At 44.0% G+C, this 26,355-nt stretch overlaps 2 protein-coding genes across 4 annotated transcripts in view; one reads left to right on the top strand and one right to left on the bottom strand.

The window, feature by feature from the left end:
- The window catches only part of LOC141094796 (E3 ubiquitin-protein ligase RNF113A-like), a 30,783-nt gene extending 20,645 nt beyond the window's left edge, over positions 1-10,138 (bottom strand). The window contains exons 1-4 of the mRNA XM_073580756.1: positions 10,006-10,138; positions 7,510-7,592; positions 7,089-7,193; positions 6,783-6,890 (exon numbers count right to left, since the gene is read on the bottom strand). Of these exons, the coding sequence (XP_073436857.1) occupies positions 6,783-6,890; positions 7,089-7,193; positions 7,510-7,592; positions 10,006-10,120 (411 nt within the window). The 5' untranslated portion in view covers positions 10,121-10,138. The remainder of the gene's footprint in view (positions 1-6,782; positions 6,891-7,088; positions 7,194-7,509; positions 7,593-10,005) is intronic.
- A 6-nt stretch (positions 10,139-10,144) lies between these two features.
- Positions 10,145-26,355, top strand: part of LOC141094795 (interferon regulatory factor 4-like) — a 52,068-nt gene continuing 35,857 nt past the window's right edge. For all 3 annotated transcript variants that reach the window (XR_012233170.1, XM_073580755.1, XM_073580754.1), the window contains exon 1: positions 10,145-10,282. The gene's annotated coding sequence lies outside the window, so the exon portion shown is untranslated. The remainder of the gene's footprint in view (positions 10,283-26,355) is intronic.

Raw genomic sequence — 26,355 nt, 5'->3', positions numbered from 1 at the left:
GCCCTGTCGAAGCTTACGTCCAACCTCCCAGCAAAAACAGGATTTTTTGGGTTGCTTACCGTAAAATCTGTTTCTCAGAGCCTTCATTGGGGGACACAGAGACCATGGGGTGTATGCTTTGCTGCCACTAGGAGGCTGACACTATGCACAAAAAAAATGTTAGCTCCTCCTCCGCAGTATACACCCCACCAACCGGCACCAATTTCCTCAGTTAGTGAGAAAGCAGTAGGAGAAGTAACAAAACAGAATGAAAACAGAACAGACAACTCAACTGTAACCAACCGACAAACATAAGAACAGGAGTTGTAAAACATGGGAGGGTGCTGTGTCCCCCAATGAAGGCTCCGAGAAACAGATTTTACGGAAAGCAACCCAAAAAATCCTGTTTTCTCGTTCGCCTTATTGGGGGACACAGAGACCATGGGACGTCCCAAAGCAGTCCCTGGGGTGGGAAACAAACTTCCATCAGGCCAGCGGACTCACCACCGCGGCCTGCAGAATCCGTCTACCTAGGCTGGCGTCCGCCGAAGCGTAGGTGTGGACTCTGTAGAATTTCACAAACGTGTGAATCGATGACCATGTTGCAGCTTTGCAAAGCTGCAGCGCGGAAGCTCTGTGGCGCACTGCCCAGAAGGCACCCACTGCCCGAGTAGAGTGGGCCCTGATCCCCGGAGGGGCTCCGCAACGCTTAAGGCTGTGTTCACACACAGCGTTTTTTTAGTGGTTTTTACCGTGGTTTTCACTATAAAACCGCTATAAAACCGCTAAAAATAAGGTGCACAGTCATTTCTATGCATTTTTCACTTTTTGTGCACATTGATGCGTTTTTCACCGCGAAAAAACCGCATCGCGGTAAAAACCGCAGCATGCACATTAATTTTGCGTTTTTTTCCGCGGTTTAGGCTTCTCCCATGCTTTTAGAAACCGCTGCGGTAAAAAACGCATCAAAACCGCGCAAAAAACGCACAAAAACCGCCGCGGAAAAATAGGTGCGGTTTCAGGGAAGGGATTCAGGTTTTTGTGCAGAAATTTTCTGCAACGTGTGCACTTAGCGTAACTCGGTAGGCTTCCAAAATTGCCGATCTGATCCAGCGAGCAATAGTGGCCTTTGACGCCGAGTGACCTTTCCGCGCCCCATCAGGGATAATGAAAAGAGACTCTGTCTTTCGCAAGGAAGTCGTCCTAGACAGATAGACTCTTATCGCCCTAACAAGGTCCAGCTTGTTCAAGGACCGCTCTCGGGGATGAGTTGGATACGGACAAAAGGATGGTAGCACGATATCCTCGTTGAGGTGAAACGAGGACACCACCTTCGGCAGGAAAGAGGGCGGAGGCCGCAGAACTACCTTATCCTGGTGGAGCACCAGAAAAGGGAAGCGGCACGAAAGAGCTGCCAATTCCGACACGCGACGGACGGAGGTGATGGCCACCAGAAAGGCTACCTTCCAAGAAAGGAGAGAAAGGGAAATATCCCTGAGGGGTTCAAAGGGAGGACCTTGCAGAACCTCAAGAACCAGATTAAGATCCCATGGACCCACGGGCGCCCTGTACGGCGGAACCGTGAGCCACGCCCTGAAGAAAGGTCTTAACCTGAGGACGGGAAGCCAATGTTTTCTGAAATAGAATGGACAGCGCCGAAACTTGACCCTTCAGGGAACTGAGGGCAAGGCCCGCATCCAATCCTGCCTGAAGAAACGCTAGGACTGAAGGGAGCGAAAAGGACATGAGCGCGATGTCATTGGTCTCACACCAAGTGAAATAGGCCTTCCAAGTACGGTAGTAGATCTTGGATGATGATGGCTTTCTGGCTCGGATCATGGTCTGATGAAGTCCTGCGTCTCATCCAACCGACAGGCTCTGGTAGGCGAGTGGGAGGGAGACTGGCGACAAGGACCCCTGGAGTCGCTGGCACGTCTTGGTGTCGGCGTCCGTCTGGCTGGTCCTGCCGCGGAGAACTGCAAGGATACGGGGTGGCAGTACACGCCGTACTCGCAGACTCCATGTGGGAGTACAGATGTGACTTTTCACTCTGTATCCCTCCGTAGAACCTGTAAAGGAACGACGCACGACAAGGTAGATATGGGTCTAATGAAAGACCCGTGTCCACCTCCTACTGACACTAAGCTAAACTGAGGAAATTGGTGCCGGTCGGTGGGGTGTATACTGCGGAGGAGGAGCTAACATTTTTTTTGTGCATAGCGTCAGCCTCCTAGTGGCAGCAAAGCATACACCCCATGGTCTCTGTGTCCCCCAATAAGGCGAACGAGAAACGGGATTTTGACAAATGCGCCGAGGGGCCATAAACTGTAATGGTGCGGGCAGAGAGAACGTGCAAGCTGACATGCATCATTTTCGGGCGCATACACCTCCTAAAGGCGGACATTCAAGACGCAGTCTATGGCCCCATGGGCGCATATGTCAGAATCCCGTTTTCTGGGGACTTAGGAAGTGAACATTAACAGGACAACTGGAAGGGTACCAAAAAGCAATATGGAAACACCATTAGGTAAACTATGCCCGACCAATTCAACTCCCCCCTGCTGTTTTTACATTTGCAATTTTTTTCACACGTAAAAATCTTTTTCCACTAAATAATTGTATCAATTTACCCTTTTTTTTTACGGTTTAACATGTTTTGCACTGGTGGCCTATCACCGTGCATTGTTCATGCTTATATGGTGGAAGCAAAACCGAACTTTGGGATCCTGAAAAAAGCAGCAAAAAATACAGCAGGAAAAAAAGAAGCAAAACCTGCTTTTGTCTGCGGCTTTTTTACTGCCAACAGATCAGGTTTTGGCTGCAGAAAAAAAGGAGCAGAAAAGCAACTTGTGAACAAAGCCATCTAGTGTTTCTTCCTTTAACCCCAACAGCAAGGTAAAACAGCTGTTGATGGACATACCAGTCTAAAATGTCCAGATGCTCATGTTCTGTAACCTACCATCCACTATTTTTGAGTGGGAAGTTTTGCTTAAACATTCTGCCAGAACTATAGGTGCTGGAACTTCTTTTCCCCTCACTTCTCAGCAATGTTCATCCTATTGTCCAATGGCTTGTATGTACTGAGCTGAAAGCCTGCCTCTCTTACACATATATGCAGTTTGACAGACAGGAGAGCAGGAGCAGAGAGACAAATACCCTCCCCCACTATACGCGGTATAGATACGGTTGATTATTTAGGTATTTTTCTACCATCTTGGATCTTGTGATATATACCTACTGGATCCTCATCATATACTGTGTGAAATCCAAACCCTATTGGGTTTATATGGTTATCATTGGAGAAATATGGCTCTTGTTCTTTTCGGTATCTATGTTCCACCATATGTATTGATTTTATGGCTTTGTTTTTCGATTGTGCTTTGCCTTTATACATCTATTTATTATTTTAAAAAAATTGTTAATTTTTTTACACTTTTGACCGTGTTGCTTCTTCATGGTCGCTGTAGGGGGGGAGTGGTTTGCAGGGGAAGGGAGCAGACGTGCTTTTCTGCAGCTCCTGCTTCTCCCCTAATTTTAAGCTACTTAAGACTGCTAATCGTGGGACTTTTGGATTATAAAAGAAGTAGAACATGCCTGGAAGAAGATTTAAGAAGAAAAAAAGCTGCTCCTTTTGAGAAGAATCCACGGAGAAGACAGGGAGGCGCTGGGAGGGTTGCCCACACAGGCCTTCAGCGTGTCAGAGATAAAGAGGAGAAGCCTCCGTCACAAGCAACTGATTCTCGCCCCATGGGAGTGAGGATGGATCCTTCAGATGATCAGCCAACCTGTCAGACATCATCGGTGAGACCCCCTGGGTTAGTATGGCTTCAACCTCAGCTGCTGACGTCCTGCAGATAAGCCGGGGATCAGAGGTGGGAGCCGCAGTTTCAGGAGAGTGGCGGCGGTGTTGCTCCTGCTCTGATGCTGCATGGTTCGGATGGTCCGTCTTCCTCCAGGGTCATCGGGGGAGCTTCGGGTGTATCTGGAGCTCGGTTGGCTTGTCAGACATCGGGGCAGAGGTCCCCAGGACTCAGCGCGGCACAGTATTCAGCTGATGAAGAGAAGATGTGTCGGGAATCAGCGATGAGAGCCGCGGGTGCGCGGCTGCAGGATAACAGCATCGAAGCTCCTGGTGTTTTACTCCACAAATTAGCGGGACTGGCTTCCCTCAACCGGTATTACAATAGTAAATTAAGAGTTGATGCGGCCGAGTTTGTGCCTGCCGTGGCAGGCATGGATGTCGGCCGATTATCGGGGAAAGAGCCGGTGGAGGGGGAGAATTCTATACAGCGGTATGGCGGATCGGGAGGATTTTTTAATAGAAATGGAGAGATTTAAAGCCTAAAGCTCATCTGGGTCATGGGGAGTTGGAGAAGAAACTCCCTAATATTTATCACACCAACAAGGAGGACAATTCTATGAAAGAAGTCTCTTTCTTATCTAATAGATAAAGCGGTAAGTGAAAATCCGCTACCAAATAATAAGCGGGTCCAGCCTTCTACTGTATCTACTCATCAAAATAATGAAAGGGATATTTCACTTGCAGATACTACTATTTATCTTAATGGGAGATTGCAAGCAAACGAGTCCGCAACTTTATCTGGGGAAGCACAGGAGGGTCCAGCTTTAGTTTCTCCAAAAAAGGGGGAAGCTTTTAACCATATTTTAGATAATAGCTCTTTTCAATCAAGGGCTGGTACTCCTGGGCTTATTCCAAATAATTGCAACTTTCTCCATAAGAGCTTTTTGAAGGATGTCTTTGAAGAAAATGAACGAACGATCCAAAGTCACTTTGAAAAATTACGCCAAAATCCTTCTACTGTACGCATTTCTAAAGAGGTTATAGAACAAACCGAACAAGTCGTCACATTAAATCCATCCTTGGAAACAGGGGAAAAGTTAGGAAGCTCATATTTGGAGGAATCTATTGAGGGGTCGGTCTCTAATAATTTGGAAGGTGACACTCCTGAGTCTTTGGACTCTGATGAAGTATCTTCACTTTACTCTTTTTCTTCAGAGGGTTCTCTCAATTATGAGACCCTAACTGACGGGCCTAATATGGTTCAAGAGAAATCTGGTATGGGTTTTGGAGTACCTACTGTTAATACGTTGTCACTGGATAGCATCCCAGCATCAGATGATTATCCTACTGAAAGATTCTTGTTCAATGTATGCAAAGCCTTTTTGAAATCGTTGGACATTTGGGAGAAATCAATCATTGGTGAGGGTAATTCTAGAATATCGTTTGAAATCAAACATAAAAAAATAACCCCTCAATTAACAGACAAAGTCAAAGCATCGGAAAGCCTGATCAAGAAACTCTTTAAAGACATATTATCGACAATGACCGGTGATAACGACCTAAAATCTCACAGTTCCTTTCAAGACTCAAAATCTGTATTTAAAAATCAAGAAATCTCGTGTTCCAAAGGAGCTCCAGGTCTCTATGAACTCTCAAATTCTTTGAGAAAGATATTACCTCCTTCAGAGACTCTTTGTACGATTATGAAGATTTTAAAAGGAAAAACAATGTGAAGGTCAGGGGTGTCCCTGAAACAATTTCATCATCTCAACTTCAATGGTATGTCATCTATTTCCCCAAACTAAAGGGAAGAATCTAATCGAAAAAGTATTTAGGATCAGAAGACCTTCATCCTTGCCATCAAATCTAACTAGTGACGTAATAGTTTCATTTTACCCGAATTGGGTCACAAATGCGCTTTTTGGTGTTTCAAAAGAGCCAGCTTTTCTCACATCACCATACAAGAATTTAAATTTCTTCAGGGATTTATCCAGCAATACCATGCAAAAACATAGGTCATTCTATCAGATCACAAGAGAACTTCAGCATGCTGGTATTAATTATAATTGGTCACAGACTTCCACATTGCTCGTGAAATTTGCCTTCAAACTAATTGACATCCAAGCTCCAGTGGAGAGTATGGACTGTCTAAAAAAAGCTGGTATTGGTCCTCATAGATATCCTCCTAATGCCCCTACGCCATCTACACAAGATCTTCGTCTTGCTAATACCTGAAGATTGTGGACTGTGTGTGATCCCCACTCTCTACAGAATCGTGGATTGTCAAAAGTCGAGTATTATTAGTGATTGGATAAGCGATTTAAAAAGTGAACTTGATCCATGTTCCACTTGTATAGTTTGAGAAAAAAACGAACTTTTCCCTCATTTGGTCTTTGGATACCAGATGTACTCAGACCGATTGCGACAAGTCTACATATAATTTATATTTTGAGTATATTTTTGGATAAACATTTGTCAGAAGCATCTTTGTTTACAAGTAGATCCTAAGCGGAATTAATATTTTTAAGCGGTTATAACAGGTGTATTGATATATGTATGCTTGTCTTATTTCTTATAGGGGTTTATTTAATCCCTAAAAATATTGAAAAGACACAATACTGTTAGTTTTAGGTCTTGTCTTTTCCTTATGGGGTTTATTTAATCCCCTAATATATCGAAGAGACAAGACACTGTTAGTTTAGTTATAGATATTATGTATCTCAACCACTTCTTAAAAATGTAACATTACTGTTATATTTCCCTTCCCTACCCTTCCTTTTGTTCTGCCCTTTGTATGTCTTAATAAAGCAACTTAAACCTATTCCGAACCCTTTATCCTTCCCTCCCCCTCGTCTTATATTTTAAAATTTCAATAAAGTTATTTGAAAATGGTCGCTGTAGGTCTATAGTTATATTGTGAAGGGATCGATATTTATAATTATGAAGAATTATTTTTGGTCTCCAACATAGCTTACCCAGCCTTGGCCAACTTTCTTCTTACCTCCTGTACTTTTTGGCTCCTTTCAAATATTGCCTGTGCATCCTTGTCTTTCTCTGTGTCCAGCTCATACGTGGCTGTCGCTCCCATGTCATCTGGACCTACCGGTTTCTGAAAAGCCATGGATAAAGGTTTAATGAAAGTAATAGACTACTTTTCTCTAATTGAGGGCAACTCCTTTAAAAATGACACAATTTTAACATCCTGCAACCACCACTAGGGGGAGCTCCTTGAAAGATTTATACAGCTCAATGTTAAAGGGAAGTAACAAGGAAAGAATAGACTTTGGCTAGGTAAGGATCCTCTCACCGCTGACCGTGTAGATTTATAAGACACACTGATGGAGCTGGATGGCTTTTCTTCCTCATCGCTGCTGCTCACTTTATACCCTGCCTCCTTCACCCTTTGTTTTGTCTGAAAAAAAAAAAAAAAAAAAGAGAAGAAATGTAATTACCAACGCAGAACCGGGGAACTGCTAAATTAGCAACACTTGTGGGCTTTCCAGTCTTCATAGTAACAGGAGCAGGAGAACTGGGCTCCTCTTCTCACTGTGTCTTGGCCATGAAATAATGTTTGCTTGATGCGGCAGATCTGAAGTTGGACTATTAGGACATTCAACCTCATCAAGGTCTTCATCACAGAAGATATCAGAACATTTCGCTCACACTCATAATTAAAGGGGTTCTCCACTTTTAAAAAACTCATATTTATGACAAGGGTCTACCAATACCTTCTGCACCATGGGGTTGAGGGTTTCCCGCTTCTTCCTCTTCACCACAGACGCTTCTTCCTCATCTTGTTCCTCGCTGCTCTCTGTAGAGACATTGGTAAAATAATCAAAACAAAAACCATTTACCTCCTTGAGGAGGAAGATTTTGTTTTTTTTTTTCTCTCTAAGTTCTTGTTTTTGGGATACATATAGTGTATTCATGGCTGGGATCACAATTCTCTCCAATCCATGCAGTAATGTCCAGCTCAGACCAGCTATGAGATGGTGCACATGGATTTTAGATGCCCGTACCATATCCCCGTGCAGTATATTTATCATGCATGGCACTAACAGCATAATGCCAGCAAATAAAGGGGAACGGACCCATGAAGTGTGCAGCCTTAAAAGGTCTGTATCAAGCTTGATAATTCTCCCCTATGGATAGGACAGTAGATAACTTACGCCAATTGCGAGGACGGCTGAATGGAGCGGAGGTGGAGTGTAAACTCTCCTGATCCATTCTTTTCTATTGGAATAGCTGAGTATCGCGTGCTGTTTCTTCGTCAGTCCCATAGAGAATGAATGTAGCAGAGGTGATCATCCTACAGCTCTGCTCCATTCAGGCAGGACCGTTCTCACTGGGGTCCCAGTTGTCGGACCCTCCGTGATCAGTAAGTTATCCCCTTTCTTACTGACCGGTGATAACGTACACACCTGGTACAAACCCATCATTGCACAATGAGGCTATGTGCACACGTCTGGAATTCCCGCGGGAATTCCATGCCGCGGGAAATATGCAAGAAATTCGCATTTTAAATTCCCGCGGAAAAACTAGTGATTTGCAAGCGCAATTAGCTTGCAGAATGCTAGCGTTTTCCAAGCGATCTGTAGCATCGCTTGGAAAACTGATTAACAGGTTGGTCACACTTGTCAAACATAGTGTTTGACGAGTGTGACCAACTTTTTACTATGAGGCAGCCTATGCGGCATCAGGAGTAAAAAGATATAAAGTTTAAAATAATAAAAAAAACTTAAAAATCGTGTTTTTCTCACCTTCCGGCGTCCCGCGCAGCGTTCTCGATCCTCAGCGATGCTCCCGGCAAGTCCCGTTCCCAGGGATGCCTTGCGACAATGACCTTTGATGACGTCGCGATCTCGCGAGACCGCTATGGTATTGCAAGACCGCGACGTCATCAAAGGTCATTGTTGCAATGCATCACTGGGAACGGGACTTGCCGGGTGCATCGCTGAGGCCTGGTGACGCTGCAAGGGACATCGGAGGGTGAGAATATGACGATTTTTTATTTTAATTCTATTTTTAACAGGGATATGGTACCCAGAGCCCGGAGGACAGTCTCCTCTCCTCCAGACCCTGGCCACCATCCGCAAATTTTCTGCTTACTTCTCGCATGGTGGGCACGGCCACATGTGGAAAGTGAGCAGAACAATGCATTCCTATGTGTGCAGATTTTCCCTAGATTTCGCACAAAGAATGAACATGCTGCGTATTTTTCTGAGACGCGATTCAGCTGCGGAAAAATACGCATTAGCACAGCATGTGCGGAATGCCATAGGATTGCATGGGATGCTTTTTTTTGCATTTCCGCAGCAAAATCGCGCGTTTAAAAAAGCAGCAAAAATGCAAAAAAACCGCTACGTGTGCACACAGCCTGACACGTTCTACCACTTTTTTACATACTTAGGCCGTGATCCACTGCGGGAATCACACTGTACTCGGGTGATATCAGAGTGCAGGGAGACGTTTCGCACTCACCCATAAACCTTTATGGGTGCGAGCGATCCGATTCTGAGTGAGGAGCAATCACAGCAAGCCAAATGGGCATGAGAAAATAATCACAGATGGGAGCTGCCCCTTAGGGTTACACTGCGCCGAGTGCTATCTGATATTTTATCAGATTGTACTTGTCTGATTTCCTAGCGAGTGTGAGCCCTCATAATCCCCTCCGGTGCCTGCGCCGTTCCAGCAGGGTTGGCACTCGCTCTCTCGGGGATCGCCTAACAGAGCGTTTCTCAAGGTGACAGGCTATTTACTTGCAGATAGAAGGTTAATAGACAGCACGGTGGCTCAGTGGTTAGCACTGTTTCTATGCAGCGCTGGGGTCCTGGGATCAAATATCACCGAGGACAACATCTGCAAGGAGTTTGTATGTTCTCCCCGTGTTTGCGTGGGTTTCCTCCCACACTCCAAAGACATAATGATTGGGAATGTAGCTTGTGAGCCCCAATCAGTATATCACTTAGGATGGCAGTATATGAGTCACACACACCAACGATGCGTGTTGTGAGAAGAATGGAGCAAAGTGGGGACTGGAGGGGCTGTTTATCGCAAGATCTGCCATTCAGAGTTGTAGGAAAGCTGGGTGACTACAATGCAGCCTCACAAGGAAGAGCCTGGCTGCCCAACAAGTGAGGAACATCCGTGTAATATTACAGCAGGGCCCTTTAAGGCCTGTTACCCAGAATGCTTTGTGCATGTTTCCAGCCAATCGCTCTCACCCTTATCCTCGTCTCTCCGCTTCCGTCCGGTGAATTTTCTGGTCGTTTTCTTAAACACAAAGCTGCACACCGGAGTCTTAGAGCCCTCCGTCACCGAGGAGCCGGGGTCCGCCATGTTTACGTTTGTAGCAGCAACTGTCTGGCACGAGTCGTGCTAGTGATGACGTCGGCGCGGCGGACCATAGAGCAGGAGCTACTAGTCACTAGAGATGGCGACACCTGCAGGACGCTGGGAGTAGTGCAACAACTTGAAAGCAGCCAGCATGGACTAACACAGGTATCTATAATGGCGTGTAATCTGTGTAATCCTCTAATATCTTCCCCTATCTATCTATCTATCTATCTTTTAATTACGTCAGAGGCAGAAGTCTGTGCATTAATACTATAGATATATGGATTTTTAATTACCCGAAAGTTTATTAAGGTTTAGTGTTTCAGAGACATAGAAATTATTATATATATGTTTGCATTTTCTTATGTAAATATCGTCCCCCACTCGGTTGGCACAGTAACATCATGTCCCCCCCCCTTGTATGACCCAGGACGTGAACAGAGGACGCTGTGACCCCCACACATATATGACTACCTGTTATGCCATGATCGCAGGTTCTGTGGGACTGTCATGTGATTTCTGCGGCAGGTTCTCCTCTAAGTCCACAGTGGATTTGTCTAGGCTGAGTTCAGATAGCTGAAATTAATAGTATGTATATGGACTGTATGGTTAAACAATAATAATAACCTTTGTATATAGTGCTAACTTATTCCGCAGCGCTTTACAGTTTGCACACATTATCATCGCTGTCCTCGATGGGGCTCACAATCTAAATTCCCTATCAGTATTCTTCAGCCACCACCTGCGCTATAAATAACTCGATAACAAAAAAAATTATGCTGGGTTCCCCTGTTTTTTTGATAACCTGACAGGTAAAGCTGACAGCAGCGGGATGCAACCCAACCCTCAGCTGTCAGCTTTAGCAAGGCTGGTTATCAAAAATAGAGGGGTCATCACCCTGTGTTTTAATTAAATAAATAAAATTAAAAATTAAAAAAACAGCGTAACATTGCCCCTATTTCTGACAACCAGTCAAGCTAAAGCAGACTGCTGGGGGATGCTATTCTCAGGCTGGTAAGGGGCCATTGATATTGGCCCCCTTAGCCTAAAAATAGCAGCCCACAGCTGCCCAGAAATGGCACATCTATTACATGCACTAATTTTTGCCCTGTGGCAGTGGCAAGTGGGGTTCAGATTTGTGGGGTTGATGTCACCTTTGTATTGTCCGGTGACCTCAAGGCTACGGCTTAGTAATGGAGAGGCGTCTATAAGACACCTATCCATTAATAATCCTATAGTTATATGCTAAATAAAGACACAGCAAGAATAAAGTCCTTTATTTTAAATAAAAGCAAAACACACTTTTCCATTTTTATTTAAAAATAACAAACACAGTTATACACACCTATCACCCATTCCATTGAATCCCTCGTCTCCTATAATAAAACAAAAATAAAAACAATCATATCCTTCACCTGTCCGTCGTTCTGTCCCACGCCATAATCCATATCTGGAGATAAACAGTTTCCAACATGGACGATGCCAAGATGCAACTGTCCCGGCTGAAAACCACTGAGGAATGAGCAGTATCAGTGACGAGTGGTGACATCATCAAGGTTACCGCAGGTCACAGAGGCTGCGTTCCAAGCAAGGCCGCAAATTTACTGTCACTGCAGCACCATGAGAAAAAGTCAGTGAGTTCACCGTGAGACTAAAGGCCCCGTCTCACATAACAAGATCGTTAGCGAGATCGCTGTTGCGTCACCCATTTTGTGACGCAACAGCGATCTCGCCAGCGATCTCGCTACGTGTGACACAAAGCGGCGACCGCCCCCCCTGCTGGATATCGCTGATTGTGCTCGAATGTCCCAGGCCATTTTCTGATCGTTGGCGTCCCGCTGGCCAGCATGCATTGCTGTGTTTGCCGCTGACGAGCGACCTTGTTGGTGGCACAGAACTCAGGGACGCAGGCGTGAGTCGTCAGAATAGCTGCTGTGTGACAAGGTACCAACGACCGCCGAGGTCGTTATACGGATCGCTGTATCGTTGAGTAGATCTGTTTGTTTGACAGCTTACTGGCGACCATGTAGCGACGCACCAGCGATCCTTACCTGGTCGTATCGTTGTCGGGATCGCTGGTGCGTCGCTTAGTGAAAAGGTACCCTAAGGTAACAGAACCCCTAATGCACCTTGCCCTCCGATGGTTAGGTAGAAAACTCTGATGACCACTTCCACTAGAATTGTTACCTTTTTCACAAAAAAAGTCATCAAAAGTTAAAAAAGTGGTGTACTTTAGGGATGTGACTTAACAGGGAGTGTAATTTGAAAGTTAGATAAAGAATCAATCATTTTTTGCTGACCATTTACACAATGTAGGTGGAAAAATAGCGATATTCATCCCTGACGTCCTATATTTCAAATTTAGAACCCAAGGATAGTTATGGAAACTAGTAAACCGTAACTACTAATCGGGCCTGTTTGGTTTCAGGTAAGGCCTCTTTCACACTTCAGTTTTTTACAATCAGTCACAATCCGCCAGGTTTTGAAAAAAACGGATCCTCAATTTTCTTTTGAGGATCCGTTTTTTTTCCCCATTGACTTCCATTAATGGCGGATTGTGACGGTTTGCTGTCCGTTGCATCCGTTTTTTTTGAGGATCCGCCAAAAGTTGCTGTCCGTCACCATCCTCAAAGATTTCAAAACGGAGCTTGCAACGTTTTTTTCTCTGGCAGATCCTCCAGACACTCATTTAACCCAAAATTCTTTCTGGGTACCGGACAAAAAAAAAAAAAATTCTCTCCCTCTCTCTCCAAAACTAATGATGGTTCTGGAGATGTATTCCGGTTCTAGTGATATATTCATGTAGTGATGGTTGTTCTGGTGATAAATGCATTACTAGAACCATCATCAGTATATTAATGCAAAGCCAAAACAGTACATAATTAGAGCACCAAAGCCACCAATAGTCCATAACTATGGCATCAGAACCATCAGTAAATAAATACTTCATCAGAACCACCATCAGTACAAGTATAGGGCACCAGAACCTCTATCAGTACATGAATATTTCACCAGAGCCACCATAAGTACATTATTACATGACCAGAACCAAGCGTACTTGAATGCAAGAACCAAGCTTAGTACAACAATCCATTGTAATATCAAGTCAGTCAGAACCTACAACCCTACAAGTCCCAGTATGTCCTTAACATTGCCTTATCAGACTGCAGACCATACAGGAACCACAATACTGATGAAAATTGGTCAGTATCATAAATAAACATTAACATCCACGTACCTTATAGGTTGCATCTTCTCTGGAGTCTCCTCTTTTAACCCCTTTCTGCCATCTGACGTACTATCCTGTCCATGGGACCCGGGCCCCTATGCCCGTGTACGGGATAGTACGTCATAGCGATCAGCGCCGCTCACGGGGTGAGCGCCGCTGATCGTGGCCAGGTGTCAGCTGATTATCACAGCTGACACCCGACACTATGTGTCAGGGGCGGTCATGGACCGCCCCCGACACGTTAAGATCAAACACGATCACAGTGTACCGGGGGTTTAGGGAAGCATCGGCAGGGAGGGGGCTCCCTCCGTGCTTCCCTGAGCCCCCCAGAGCAGCGCGATGTGCTGCGCTGCTCCGGGGTCCTCCTTCCCTGCAGGTCCCTGGATGCAATATGGCGGCGGGGACCTTAAGGGGCCTGCAGGGAGCTGGCTTCCTCACTGCACGCAGAGCGCAGGCACGATGAAGCTTTGTGCAGTGCCTGTGACAGATCGCTGATCTGTCACAGCGATCTGTGATGTGTCAGATTAGCGATCTCACACATGACAGTTATGTCCCCCCTTGGACAGTATAATAAAGTTAAAAAAAGTGTAACAATAATTTATAAAAAATCGCTAAATAAATTAAAAAAAAAATTGCCTAATATATTCATTTTTTGGAAATAAAAATAAACAAAACAATAAAAGTACACATATTAGGTATCGCCGCGTCCGTAACGACCCGCCCTATAAAACTGTCCCATTAGTTAACCCCTTTAGCGAACCCCTTAAAAAATAAAAATAAAAAACAAAGCAAAAAATAATGCTTTATTATCATACCGCCGAACAAAAAGTGCAATAATGCGCGATCAAAAAGAAGGATATAAATAACCATGGTACCACTACCGCTGAAAACGTCATCTTGTCCCGCAAAAAAACGAGCCACCACACAGCGCCATCAGCGAAAAAATAAAAAAGTTATAGCTCGCAGAATAAAGCGATGCAAAAATAATTATTTTTTATATAAAATTGTTTTCATTGCATAAAAGCGCCAAAACATAAAAAAGCGACAAATGAGGTATCTCTGTAATCATACTGACCCGAAGAATAAAACCATCTTATCAATTATTACGACACGCAGAACGGTGTAAACGCACCCCCCAAAAGAAATTCTTGAAATGCTGGTTTTTGTTCATTCTGCGTCCTAAAAATCGGAATAAAAAGCGAACAAAAAATGTTACGTGCCCGAAAATGGTACCAATAAAAGCGTCAACTCGTCCCGCAAAAAATAAGACCTCACATGACTCGGTGGGTCAAAATATGTAAAAATTATAGCTCTCAAAATGTGGTGATGCAAAAACTATTTTTACAATAAAAAGCATCTTTTAGCGTGTGACAGCTGCCAAACATAAAAACCGCCATAAATAGTAAATCAAACCCCCCGTTATCACCCTCTTAGTTAGGGAAAAATAATAAAATTAAAAAAATGTATTTATTTCCATTTTCCAGTTAGGGCTAGGGTTAGGGCTGAGATTAGGGTTAGGGGTGTGTTGGGGTTAGGGTTGGAGTTAGAATTGGGGGGTTTCCACTGTTTGGGCACATCAGGGGCTCTCCAAACGCAACATGGCGTCTGATCTCAATTCCAGCCAATTCTGCGTTGAAAAAGTCAAATGGTGCTCCTTCCCGTCCAAGCTCTGCCATGCGCCCAAACAGTGTTTTACCCCCACATATAGGGTATCAGCATACTCAGGACAAATTGCAAAACAACTTTTGGGGTCCAATTTCTCCTGTTACCCTTAGGAAAATAAAAAATTGGGGCCAAAAATATCATTTTTGTGGAAAAAAAATTATTTTTTTTATTTTCATGTGGAGCACTTGGGGGTTCAAAGTGCTCACCACACATCTAGATAAGTTCCGTGGGGGGTCTAGTTTCCAAAATGGCGTCACTTGTGGGGAGTTTCCTCTGTTTAGGTACATCAGGGGCTCTCCAAACGCGACATGACATCCGCAGACCATTCCATCAAAGTCTGCATTCCAAAACGTCACTACTTCCCTTCCGAGCCCCGACGTGTGGCCATACAGAAGTTTTCTCCCACATATGGGGTATCAGCGTACTCAGGACAAATTGGACAACAACTTTTGGGGTCCATTTTCTCCTTTTACTCTTGGGAAAATAAAGAAATTGGGAACTAAAAGATCATGTTTGTGGAAGAAACTTGATTTTTTTATTTTCACGCCCGGGCGTTATAAACTTCTGTGAAGCCCTTGGGGGTTCAAAGTTCTCACCACACATCTAGATAAGTTCCTTGGGGGGTCTAGTTTCCAAAATGGTGTCATTTGTGGGGGTTTCCACTGTTTAGGCACATCAGGGGCTTTCCAAACGCGGCATGGCGTCCAATCCCAATTCCAGCCAAAAAAGTCAAATGGTGCTGCTTCCCTTCCGAGCTCTGCCATGCGCCCAAATAGTGGTTTACCCCCACATGTGGGGTATCAGCGTACTCAGGACAAATTGCACAATAACTTTTAGGGTCCTGTTACCCTTGGGAAAATAAAAATTGGGGGTGAAAAGATCATTTTTGTGGAAAAAAATATGATTTTTTAATTGTACGTTATAAACTTCTGTGAAGCCCTTGTGGGTTCAAAGTTCTCACCACATATCTAAATAAGTTCCTTGGGGGTCTAGTTTCCAAAATGGGGTCACTTTTGGGGGGTTTCCAAACGTGACATGGCGCCGATCTGAATTCCAGCCAATTTTGCATTGAAAAAGTGAAACGGCGCTCCTTCCCTTCTGAGCTCTGCTATGCGCCTAAACAGTGGTTCCCCCCCACATATCAGGTAACAGCGTACTCGGGACAAATTGCACAATAACTTTTGCTGTCCAATTTCACCTGTTACCCTTGGTAAAATAAAAAAAAATTGGACCTGAAGTAATTTTTTTGTGAAAAAAGTTAGTGTTCATTTTTTTTTTTAAACATTCAAAATAATTCCTGTGAAGCACCTGAAGGGTTAATAAACTTCTTGAATGTGGTTTTGAGCACCTTGAGGGGTGCAGTTTTTAGAATGGTGTCACTTTTGGGTATTTTCTATCATATAGACCCCTCAAAGTGACTTCAAATGTGATGTGGTCCGTTAAAATAAAGTGGTGTTGCAAAAATGAGAAATCGCTGGTCAACTTTTAACCCTTATAACTTCCTAACGAAAAAAAATTTTGGTTCCAAAATTGTGCTGATGTAAAGTAAACATGTGGGAAATGTTACTTATTAAGTTTTTGTAAGCCATATCTCTGTGATTTAAGGGCATAAAAATTCAAAGTTAGAAAATTGCGAAATTTTCGCCAAATTTCCGTCTTTTTTCACAAATAAACGCAAGTTATTTAAATTAAATGTTACCACTAACATGAAGTACAATATGTCACGAGAAAACAGTGTCAGAATCACCGGGATCCATGGAAGCGTTCCATAGTTATTGCCTCATAAAGGGACAGTGGTCAGAATTGTAAAAATTGGCCCGGTCAATTACGTGCAAGCCACCCTTGGGGGTAAAGGGGTTAATCTTCATCTTGTCTAGATGACGTGATGACTTTTCACAGCCACAGTTGGTTTCTGCAGACTTCCCTCTTCTCTGGTCTTTTGCAGCACATTCCGACACCGTGCCCTCAAAAATAAGAGTTATTAAAATGTCCTCTGCATAAAAATATCTGTCCATATTATGACCTAAATAAGCCTCCTATGCTATATGGCCTTCTAAATGTATACTATTATTGGCTATAACCGCCACACCATCTGCCCTTAAGAACCGCAGCCTATACCATGGATGTGTCCTCTCTAATTTTCCATTATACTTTCTATATCACCACACTGTCCCCCCGCCATGCTAATCCTCTCCATATTGTGCCTCCATTTCACAGTGTCCCCTCTCCATATCCATTTTATGCCCCCGTCTTCACACTTTACCCTCATACTGCCCACCACGCTGCCCTTTTCAAACTGTAACCACTCCTCACACAGTAATGATATCAATAACAAGCTGTCAATATATAGTATGGTCACCACCACAGCCCCCCATATTTATCATGATGTACACCACAGACCCCCAAAAATACAGTAGTATGATGTCCAAAACCCCATACAGTATTATGGACCACAAACCGCACCCCAAACAGTATGATATTCACTACAGCCCCATATTCAGCATGGTCACCACTGCCCCCATTATAATGACCTCCACAGACCCATGAACAGTATGGTCACCACAGCTCCTCATACTTTGCTGTCCCCCTGCACAGCCCTTCATTTCATAGCCCCCTCCACTGCTTCTCATTTCATGCCCCCCGTCACAGTACCTCACTTTATGACCCTTGCACGGTACCTCAATTTACCCCCCCCCACTGCCCACCCCCTCATTTTATCCCCCCTCTGCACAGCCCCTCATTTTATCCCCCCTCTGCACAGCCCCCCATTTTATCCCCCCTCTGCCTAGCCCCTCATTTTATCCCCTCCACTGCCTAGCCCCTCATTTTTTCCCCCCTCTGCACAGCCCCTCATTTTATCCCCCCTCTGCACAGCCCCTCATTTTATCCTACCTCTGCACAGCCCCTCATTTTATCCTACCTCTGCACAGCCCCTCATTTTATCCTACCTCTGCACAGCCCCTCATTTTATCCCCCCCTCTGCACAGCCCCTCATTTTATCCCCCCCACTGCCTAGACCCTCATTTTATCCCCCCACTGCCTAGCCCCTCATTTTATCCCCCCTCTGCACAGCCCCTCATTTTATCCCCCCTCTGCACAGCCCCTCATTTTATCCCCCCCACTGCACAGCCCCTCATTTTATCCCCCCTCTGCACAGCCCCTCATTTTATCCCCCCTCTGCACAGCCCCTCATTTTATCCCCCCTCTGCACAGCCCCTCATTTTATCCCCCCTCTGCACAGCCCCTCATTTTATCCCCCCCCCACTGCCTAGCCCCTCATTTTATCCCCCCTCTGCACAGCCCCTCATTTTATCCCCCCTCTGCACAGCCCCTCATTTTATCCCCCCTCTGCACAGCCTCTCATTTTATTTCCCCATCAGCACAGTCCCTGATTTTATTCCCCCCCAATTAGCACATGAACTCAATTTATTTCCCCCATCTGCATAGCCCCTCATTTTATTCTCCTTCTCCCTGAACCGTAATATGAGAATTTAAAAATTTACTCACCTAATCCCAGTTCCCTTCCCCGCCGTCGTTTCATCCATCGTCCCCTGCATGTGCAGGCTGGAATTGGGCTTGTGTCTTGCTGGACATCCCGGTAGAACAGGGGAGATTGCAGCTCCTGTGCCGGGTGGCTCACAAAGCAATTGTATTCACTTCTGAAAGACGCAAATACAATTGAATGCAGGGAGTGAGCGATGGGCGGGCCGTAGGTAGAGGTGTGAGCGGTGTCAGTGACTGACATCGCTCACCTTCGTCCCTGTGTCACGACCGTCACTGTGCTGAATGTCTGCGGCTGGAAGAAGGTGCTGGACAGCCGCAGGCATTTAGCATTTTTTATTTTTAAAGTGCACCCCCACTTGGGTAGGCAGGTGTATACCCTTTCTACTCCTTGTCCTGGCCATGTCACAAGTTGTGTGTGGTATCCAGCTCAGCACCATTAACTTCAATGGAACTGAGCTGCAATACCAAACACAACCTAAGGACAGGTGTGGCGCTATTTTTTCTTACCCTGTACGTTCCTTTTTCCATATTTTTGTGAACATATATTTAGAGAAAAAAAAACACGACATCACCATGCAGTCGGACTTCTTGGTCCGCTGCGATGTTTGCTGAAGACATGCTCCCTTGGTGTGCAGGCAGCAAGGTTGCAGAGCTGAGGCCAGCTGAATGCTGCCTGTGGCCATAACTGCTGCGGTCTCTCCCCCACCCCAGGCTAGCCTCCCCTGTGACCCCAGGACCCGGGGTACCACAACAAACCTACCAAAAGAGGGCCACCCACCACAAACCTTTTCCCTGTCATGGAGGGCATTAAACAGGGAAGCAGCACGGAGACCAAAAGTTAAAGGGAATCTGTCACCCTATTTTTCGCCTGCGCACTGCAGTACTCTGCTGTGCCCTCAACAGGGCAGAGCAGTGCGCCTGCGCCGAATTCGCGGCGGGCAGTAATGAAGAGGACGTCATCGCTGCAAGATGGGAGGCGCCAGACCGCAACTCCCTCCGGACCCGGACCGCCCCTGGGTGAGTGTAATATAACTCATTTTTCTTATCTTTTAGGGTACATCGGGGGCTTATCTACAGCATTACAGAATTCTGTAGATAAGCCTCTGATATCGGTGCAGGCAGCTGATAGGCGAAAACAGGGTGACAGATTTAAGCCTGAAGGAGCTGCAGAGTTCCAAGTAGAGACTGGAGTATCTGTCCATGCGACCACAATAATCTGTACACAGGTGGTCGTTTATGGAAGAGTGGGCAGAAACAGCCTTTACTTACACACAAAAATTTGTAAGGCTTGTTTTGAGTTTGCCAAAAGAGATGTGGAACACTCCCCAAATATATGGAGGAATGTGCTGTTATCAGATGAGATCAAAATTGAACTTTTTGGTCACTAAGGTAAACGCTATGTCTGGTACCAAACCAACATAGCGCATCACCTCAAGAACACCATCCCCACAGTGAAATGTGGTGGCAGCATGTGACAGGGAAAATGGTCTGAGTCAAAGGGAAAATGGATGGTGCGAAATGCAGGGGTATTCTTGAGCAAAACCTGTTTCAGTCTGTCAGTGATTTGAGACTGAGACAGAGGTTCACCTTTCAACAAGACAATGCCCCAAAGCATACTGCTAAAGCAACACTCGAGTGGTTTAAGGGGAAACGTGTAAATGTTTTGGAGTGGCTTAGTCAAAGAGCAGACATTAATACAATTGACAATTTGTGGTCAGACTTGAAGATTGCAGTTTAGCAGAGGAAACCATCTAACTTGAAGGAGCTGGAGCAGTTTTGCCTTGATGAATGGGCAAAAATCCCAGTGGCAAGATATGTAAAGTTCATAGAGACTTATCCAAAGCGACTTGCAGCTGTAATTGCCACAAAAGGAGGCTCTACAATGTACTGACTTTAGGAGGTTAATAGTTATGCACACTGAAGCGTACAGTTTTGTCCTATTTGACGCTTGCTTCACAATAAAACGAAAACTAAATGTTCACAGTTTTAGGCATATTCTTTACATGAACTGATGCAAACCCTAAAAAAATAAAGAAACAAAACGGCAAAATTCCAAGTACCGAAAACACGAAAAAATGCCAAGGAGGAGAATACTTTTGCAAGCCACTGTATGGATTCGGTATTAGGCCGCATTTAGCCCTCCACTTTTTATTGTGTATGAGGAAAGATGTTCCATTTTCCATCAGTGTACTGGATCCAATTCCCATACATTTTTTTTGTCCTAGTTTCCTTGTTATCATCTTTATGGCATCCTTTTTGCTCATATGTAAAGTAAATTTCTAAGCTTCCTCTACTCATTATATAGTAGGAAAAAAATGCACAGCGTTCAAATACCATATGGCTGTCGCATGCTATCAGTTCTTGTTTTTTGTCAACAGACTCATTTAATTCAATAGGCAATTTTGATTTGCAAATCGGATAAAAAAATGGACATGTCTCTGGCCCACAAAAAGTAATGGACGTGTGACTATGCTCGTAGACTATAATGAGTCTGTGTCCTAGGTGTGGAAATCACGGGTAGAACACGTATGTGAGAAATGAATGCGTGTATGAGGCCTTACACATAGAAATACCGGTAGTTACGAAATAGGAAACCGTACATAGTCTGCATCCTACGCCATCTGTGCTTGGCCTCCATGTTGTGGTCTTTGCTATACTCAGTAATTTTGATGCATTTTTGCCTGTTTGTGCGCCAAAATATTATAAATGCTCCAACTATGAGTCTTGTACATTGGTTCTGGAATTTATGCTACTTCTTGGGGTTAGTTACAGTAAATATGGGAAAGTGACACACAAATAGTTGTCATTTCCATGCCAGAAAAGCCCTTGATAAATTTGCCCCATTTAGGGCTCGCTCACACTATCGTATCAAAAAAACGGGCAAATTCTCATCCAGAAAAGTGGAAAATAACATTTTCTCACTTGTCATCCATGTGCTGTCCGTGTATAATCCGTTTTTTTACTCAGCAGCTATTAACCACTTAGAATCCTAATGCATCCGTAAAAATTGGATACCGCTCTGGTGATTCATATGGCACCCGTTTTTTTTTCTCATACCCATCAGATTTCAGAGTGAAATTGCAGCATGCTGTGATATTTTTTTTTTAATTTAATTCCAAATACAAAGGAAACAAGATCTGCACTGCCTCATTGAATAACATTGGTCTGTGTGCAGTCCTTTTCTCCCTCACACTGCACTCGTCTGATTTATACGCCAGTGTAAGCGAACCTTTAAGGCTCGCTCCAACTTGCAATGAAATCGGACGAGTGCAATCCGATTAAAAAAAAAAATCGGATTGAATTCAGCCTAATGTTAGCCCAGGGGCAGCTCATACCTGCAATTAGTCATGCCGATTCGGCATTCGAAAACAATCACAGCATGCTGAGATTGCATCCAAGAATTGGATCGCACACACCCATATAAGTCTATGGGCGCATGTGAAACATTGAACTGCACTTGGATATCACCCGAGTGCAGCTTGATTCCCGCAGACACCAGCAATGGAGGAGATGGAGAAATTAATTGCTCTTTCTCCTTCGCAGCTGCGATTCTTTCATGTGAGAGGATCGGAGCACTGACACTCGTCTCATGCTCGCATTAGAGCCAAGGGTCATTAGCATATCGCATTGGATGTTATACACTTGTGGGACCCTGGCCTTATGCTGATGACCCTCAGACCTGCCTCACTGGTCCAGACATCACCTCTCTGCTGTCCAGAATCTCAGAATGTCTGTCAGCCATATCCTCATTCTTCTCCTTCCTAAAGCTTAATGTGGACAAAACTGAACTCATCATCTTTCCTCCATCTCACCTAACTTCCCTATTCGATCTATCTATCACAATTACACTGTGTTCCAAGTTATTATGCAAATTGGATTTAAGTGTCCTAAAGATGTAATTTTTTGTTTTTCAAATAAACTCATAGATGGCATTGTGTATCAGGGCTCTTTGGATCACCGAAATCAATCTCAAACAGCTGGGAAAATTAGTTTACAAGATGAGCTAAATTAAAGGAAAACTACTTAAGAATGATGTTCCACATTATTAAGCAGGGCACAGGTTTCAAGGAATTTAGGAAAGAAAAAGGATCTCTCTGCTGCTGAAAAGCATCAAATAGTGCAATGCCTTGGTCAAGAGATGAAAACATTAGATATTTCCCAAAAACTTAAACGTGATCATCGTACTGTTAAGAGATTTGTGGCTGATTCTGGGCACAGACATGTTTGTGCTGATAAAGGCAGAATGAGGAAGGTTTCTGCCAGGCAAGTTCATTGGATTAAGAGAGTGGCTGCTAAAAGGCCATTACAAACCAGCAAACAGATATTTAAAGCTGCTGGTGCCTCTGGAGTCCCTCGAGCCACAAGGTGTAGGATCCTTCAAAGGCTTGCTGTGGTGCATAGATCTACTATTCGGCCACCCCTAAACAGTGCTCACAAGCAGAAACGGTTGCAGTGGGCCCAGACATACATGAAGACTAATTTTCAAACAGTCTTGTTTACTGATGAGTGTCGAGCAACCCTGGATGGTCCAGATGGATGGAGTAGTGGATGGTTGGTGGATGGCCACTATGTCCCAGCAAGGCTGCGACGTCAGGAAGGAGGTGGAGGAGTCATGTTTTGGGCCGGAATCATGGGGAAACAGCTGGTAGGGCTCTTTAAGGTTCCTGAAGGTGTGAAAATGACCTCTGCAAAGTATATAGAGTTTCTGACTGACAGCTGTCTTCCATGGTATAAAAAGCAGAAACGTGCCTTCAGGAACAAAATCATCTTCATGCATGACAATGCACCATCTCATGCTGCAAACAATACCTCCGAGTCATTGACTGCTATGGGCATAAAAGGAGATAAACTCATGGTGTCCACCATCTTCCCCTGACCTCAACCCTATAGAGAACCTTTGGAGTATCATCTAGCAAAAGACCTATGAGGGTGGGAGGCAGTTCACATCAAAACAGCCGCTCTGGGAGGCTATTCTGGCTTCATGCAAAGAAATACAAGCAGAAACTCTCCAAAAACTCACAAGTTCAATGGATGCAAGAATTTTGAAGGTGATATCAAGGAAGGGTTCCTATGTTACCATGTAACTTGGCCTGTTAAGCTATTTAACTCTAAAATATCCTTTTTGCTCAGTGAAAGTGACCGCCTAATGCTGCAAATTCCACAAATGAGCATTTTCAGTTCTTTAAAACATATCAAATGTTTAGAAATTCTACTGTGCCTAATAATTTGGAACAGTGCAATTTGAGTTTTTATTCATTTTGGAGATTATACTGTTATTATTGGGAGGTTTCTTCAATAAAATTTGATGTATACTCTAACCGGTGATGACCTTTATTAGACTGACTGTCATTTGTACTGACTATTTAGGAAAATCAGAGAAAAATATCATTTGCTTAATAATTTGGAACACAGTGTAATGATATCACGCTTTCTGGAATACCTCATAGTAATCCTAGACTCTGCCTTGTCCTTCAAACTGCACTTCCAAGCTCTTGCCACCTCCCGTCACCTCTTACTGAGAAATATTTCCAGTATCCATCCTTTCCTCAACCCAGAATCTACTAAAATGCTAGTCCATGCCCTCATCATCTCCCGCCTCTACTACTGCAATATTCCCTGTGTCCTCCTTCCTGCTAACACTCTCGTACCTCTCCAATCCGTCCATAACTCTGCTGTTGACTTCTCCACCTCTCTCCTCACTACTCCTCCTCTTCTCCCCTCTGCAAATCCCTTAATTGCCTCCCAAATCCCCAATGTATCCAATTCAAACTAAAATTTACCTCAAAAGCCAGTAATCTGTCTCCTCTGTATATCTCCATACTAACACCTGATATCTTCCCACCCGTAATCTTCGGACCTCCTGCTCTCCTCTACACTTGTATGTTGCTCACCCAATTGCCTTCAAGACTTCTGAGTATCTCCCATCCTTTGTAGTTTTGTGCCCCAACATGTCCGATTATCCACCACATTTGGAGCTTTTGGCGGCGCATGCGTCCTTTTGACGGTGCGCCGAGCCCACCAAATTGCAACAGGTTGCGTTTGGCGCGGGTCGGCGCACCGTCAAAAGGGCGCATGCACTGCCAAATGCATACCTGGGCTTAGCGGCGGCCGTGCGCAGGCCGACGCTGCTGCTGGAAACGCAAATGTGAAACCACCCTTAGTACTGCCCCCAAACTGTAAAAAAAATCCACTTTTAGGCAATGTTTGCATAAGCTCCACCACCAGTGCTGCCGTACCCAGCAAAATCTGGATTGTCTGCAACTAACTGCCGCCCCCCCCCCCATGCTTTACACTGCAACTGAGTATAATAAGCCTGGCAGGAAGTCAGTATATGGAGAGGCGATTTCCATCATACCAGGTATAAAATTATTATAGAATATGATTAGGTAATTGCCATATATATATATATTTAGTAGTATCTGCTTGAGTAAACCTGATGCCTCGTCCACCAGATGCCATGATTTATACAGGGGTGGCTGGGACTTGCAGTTCCACCTGGCCTGTAACGTGAGATGGGTACATGCCCGCCTTCCGCGCATTTACTATTGCTCTAAAGGTTGCAGAACAGATACTGAGCACCTAGGTCTGAAGATTGCAGAACCCGATGGAAAGTGAGCAAGAAAAGCGAGCGGATGATGGAACTGGTACACGAGAAGCTTCTAAGGCTAGGAGCAGATGGCGTTATTTGCGACACTAGAGAAACAAGTTTTTCAAAAACCTCCTTTTTTGGAGGCGTTTTGGGTTTGTGCGCACAGACTTCTTTCTAGAAAAATCTGAAAAAAATAAATTTACTAAGCTATTATATTTTTCCATGTTACATACAGGTAGCACCATGATGTCATCCATGTGCTTTCCGTGTTTTTGTTTTTTTTTTGACCCATAGACTTGAGGCAGCTCACAGGAGTGACCTGAATTTTTCCAGCATTTTTAGGTGATTTTTGTGGCTTTTGTTTTCTTTTGAATGCACAACTTTGTCTACCCACAATACAAAATATCCAAAGACCATTATGGGCACAGACACCTGTGTTCAGTAATCAATCATCCAAATTGGATTGAAACCTTTATTGTGCCCAACAGATTTCAGGATTCAATTAATGTAAACTCCAAAAATACAGCCTAAAAAGAGAAAAAAGGAGTACTAAACATAAAATTATTTTGGTAAAAAAGTTTTTTATTTATCACAAAAATTTATATATATAAATTTCACAAATAAAAACAATTAATGTTTTACATGTGACCCTAGATGTTATAGTATATCCGGGGCAGTTCACAGGCGAATAATATCTTAATGGCACATAGAAACAATACAATGATAATATCTTAATGGTACATAGAGACAATACAATGATATAGTCCCTTATAAATATTCAATATTGTAGTAACCAAAAAATAATAAAAAATAATAATTCCAATGGCCTAAACATATATGTAGGGACCTGCCCTCAATTTATAGCCAAACTAACTGCCAAAAAAGACCATAATGATCTGCCACTTTCAGTGCTTACCCATATAATATGGTGCCTGGATGCCCTGGAGCCAATAAATTTTGTTCAACTTTACAATTGTGTCCCACTTGTTGATGATTCTTCACCAAAAATTTACATTTGGTATCTTTATGTTTGAAGCATGATATGTGGGAAAAGGTTGAAAAGTTCCAGGGGGCCAAATACTTTCGCAAGGCACTGTATACTTGTGCACAATGCATTATAGGTACAGATTCATTACTGCAGACCTGATCCAATTTTTTGCAAGCCGGCAATAATAATGACGCTGAATCCCAGCTGCTCTGTCTAGAGTATAAATATAGAAATGGCCTGTATATACTGCGCTCGAGCTCCCG

The sequence above is a fragment of the Dendrobates tinctorius genome, unplaced genomic scaffold (genome assembly GCF_039654945.1).
Source record: "Dendrobates tinctorius isolate UK_male_01 unplaced genomic scaffold, ASM3965494v1 ptg000065l, whole genome shotgun sequence".
Lineage (NCBI taxonomy): Eukaryota > Metazoa > Chordata > Amphibia > Anura > Dendrobatidae > Dendrobates > Dendrobates tinctorius.
The sequence above is the reverse complement of the archived record's forward strand: the minus strand, read 5'-3'. Positions and strand labels throughout refer to the sequence as shown.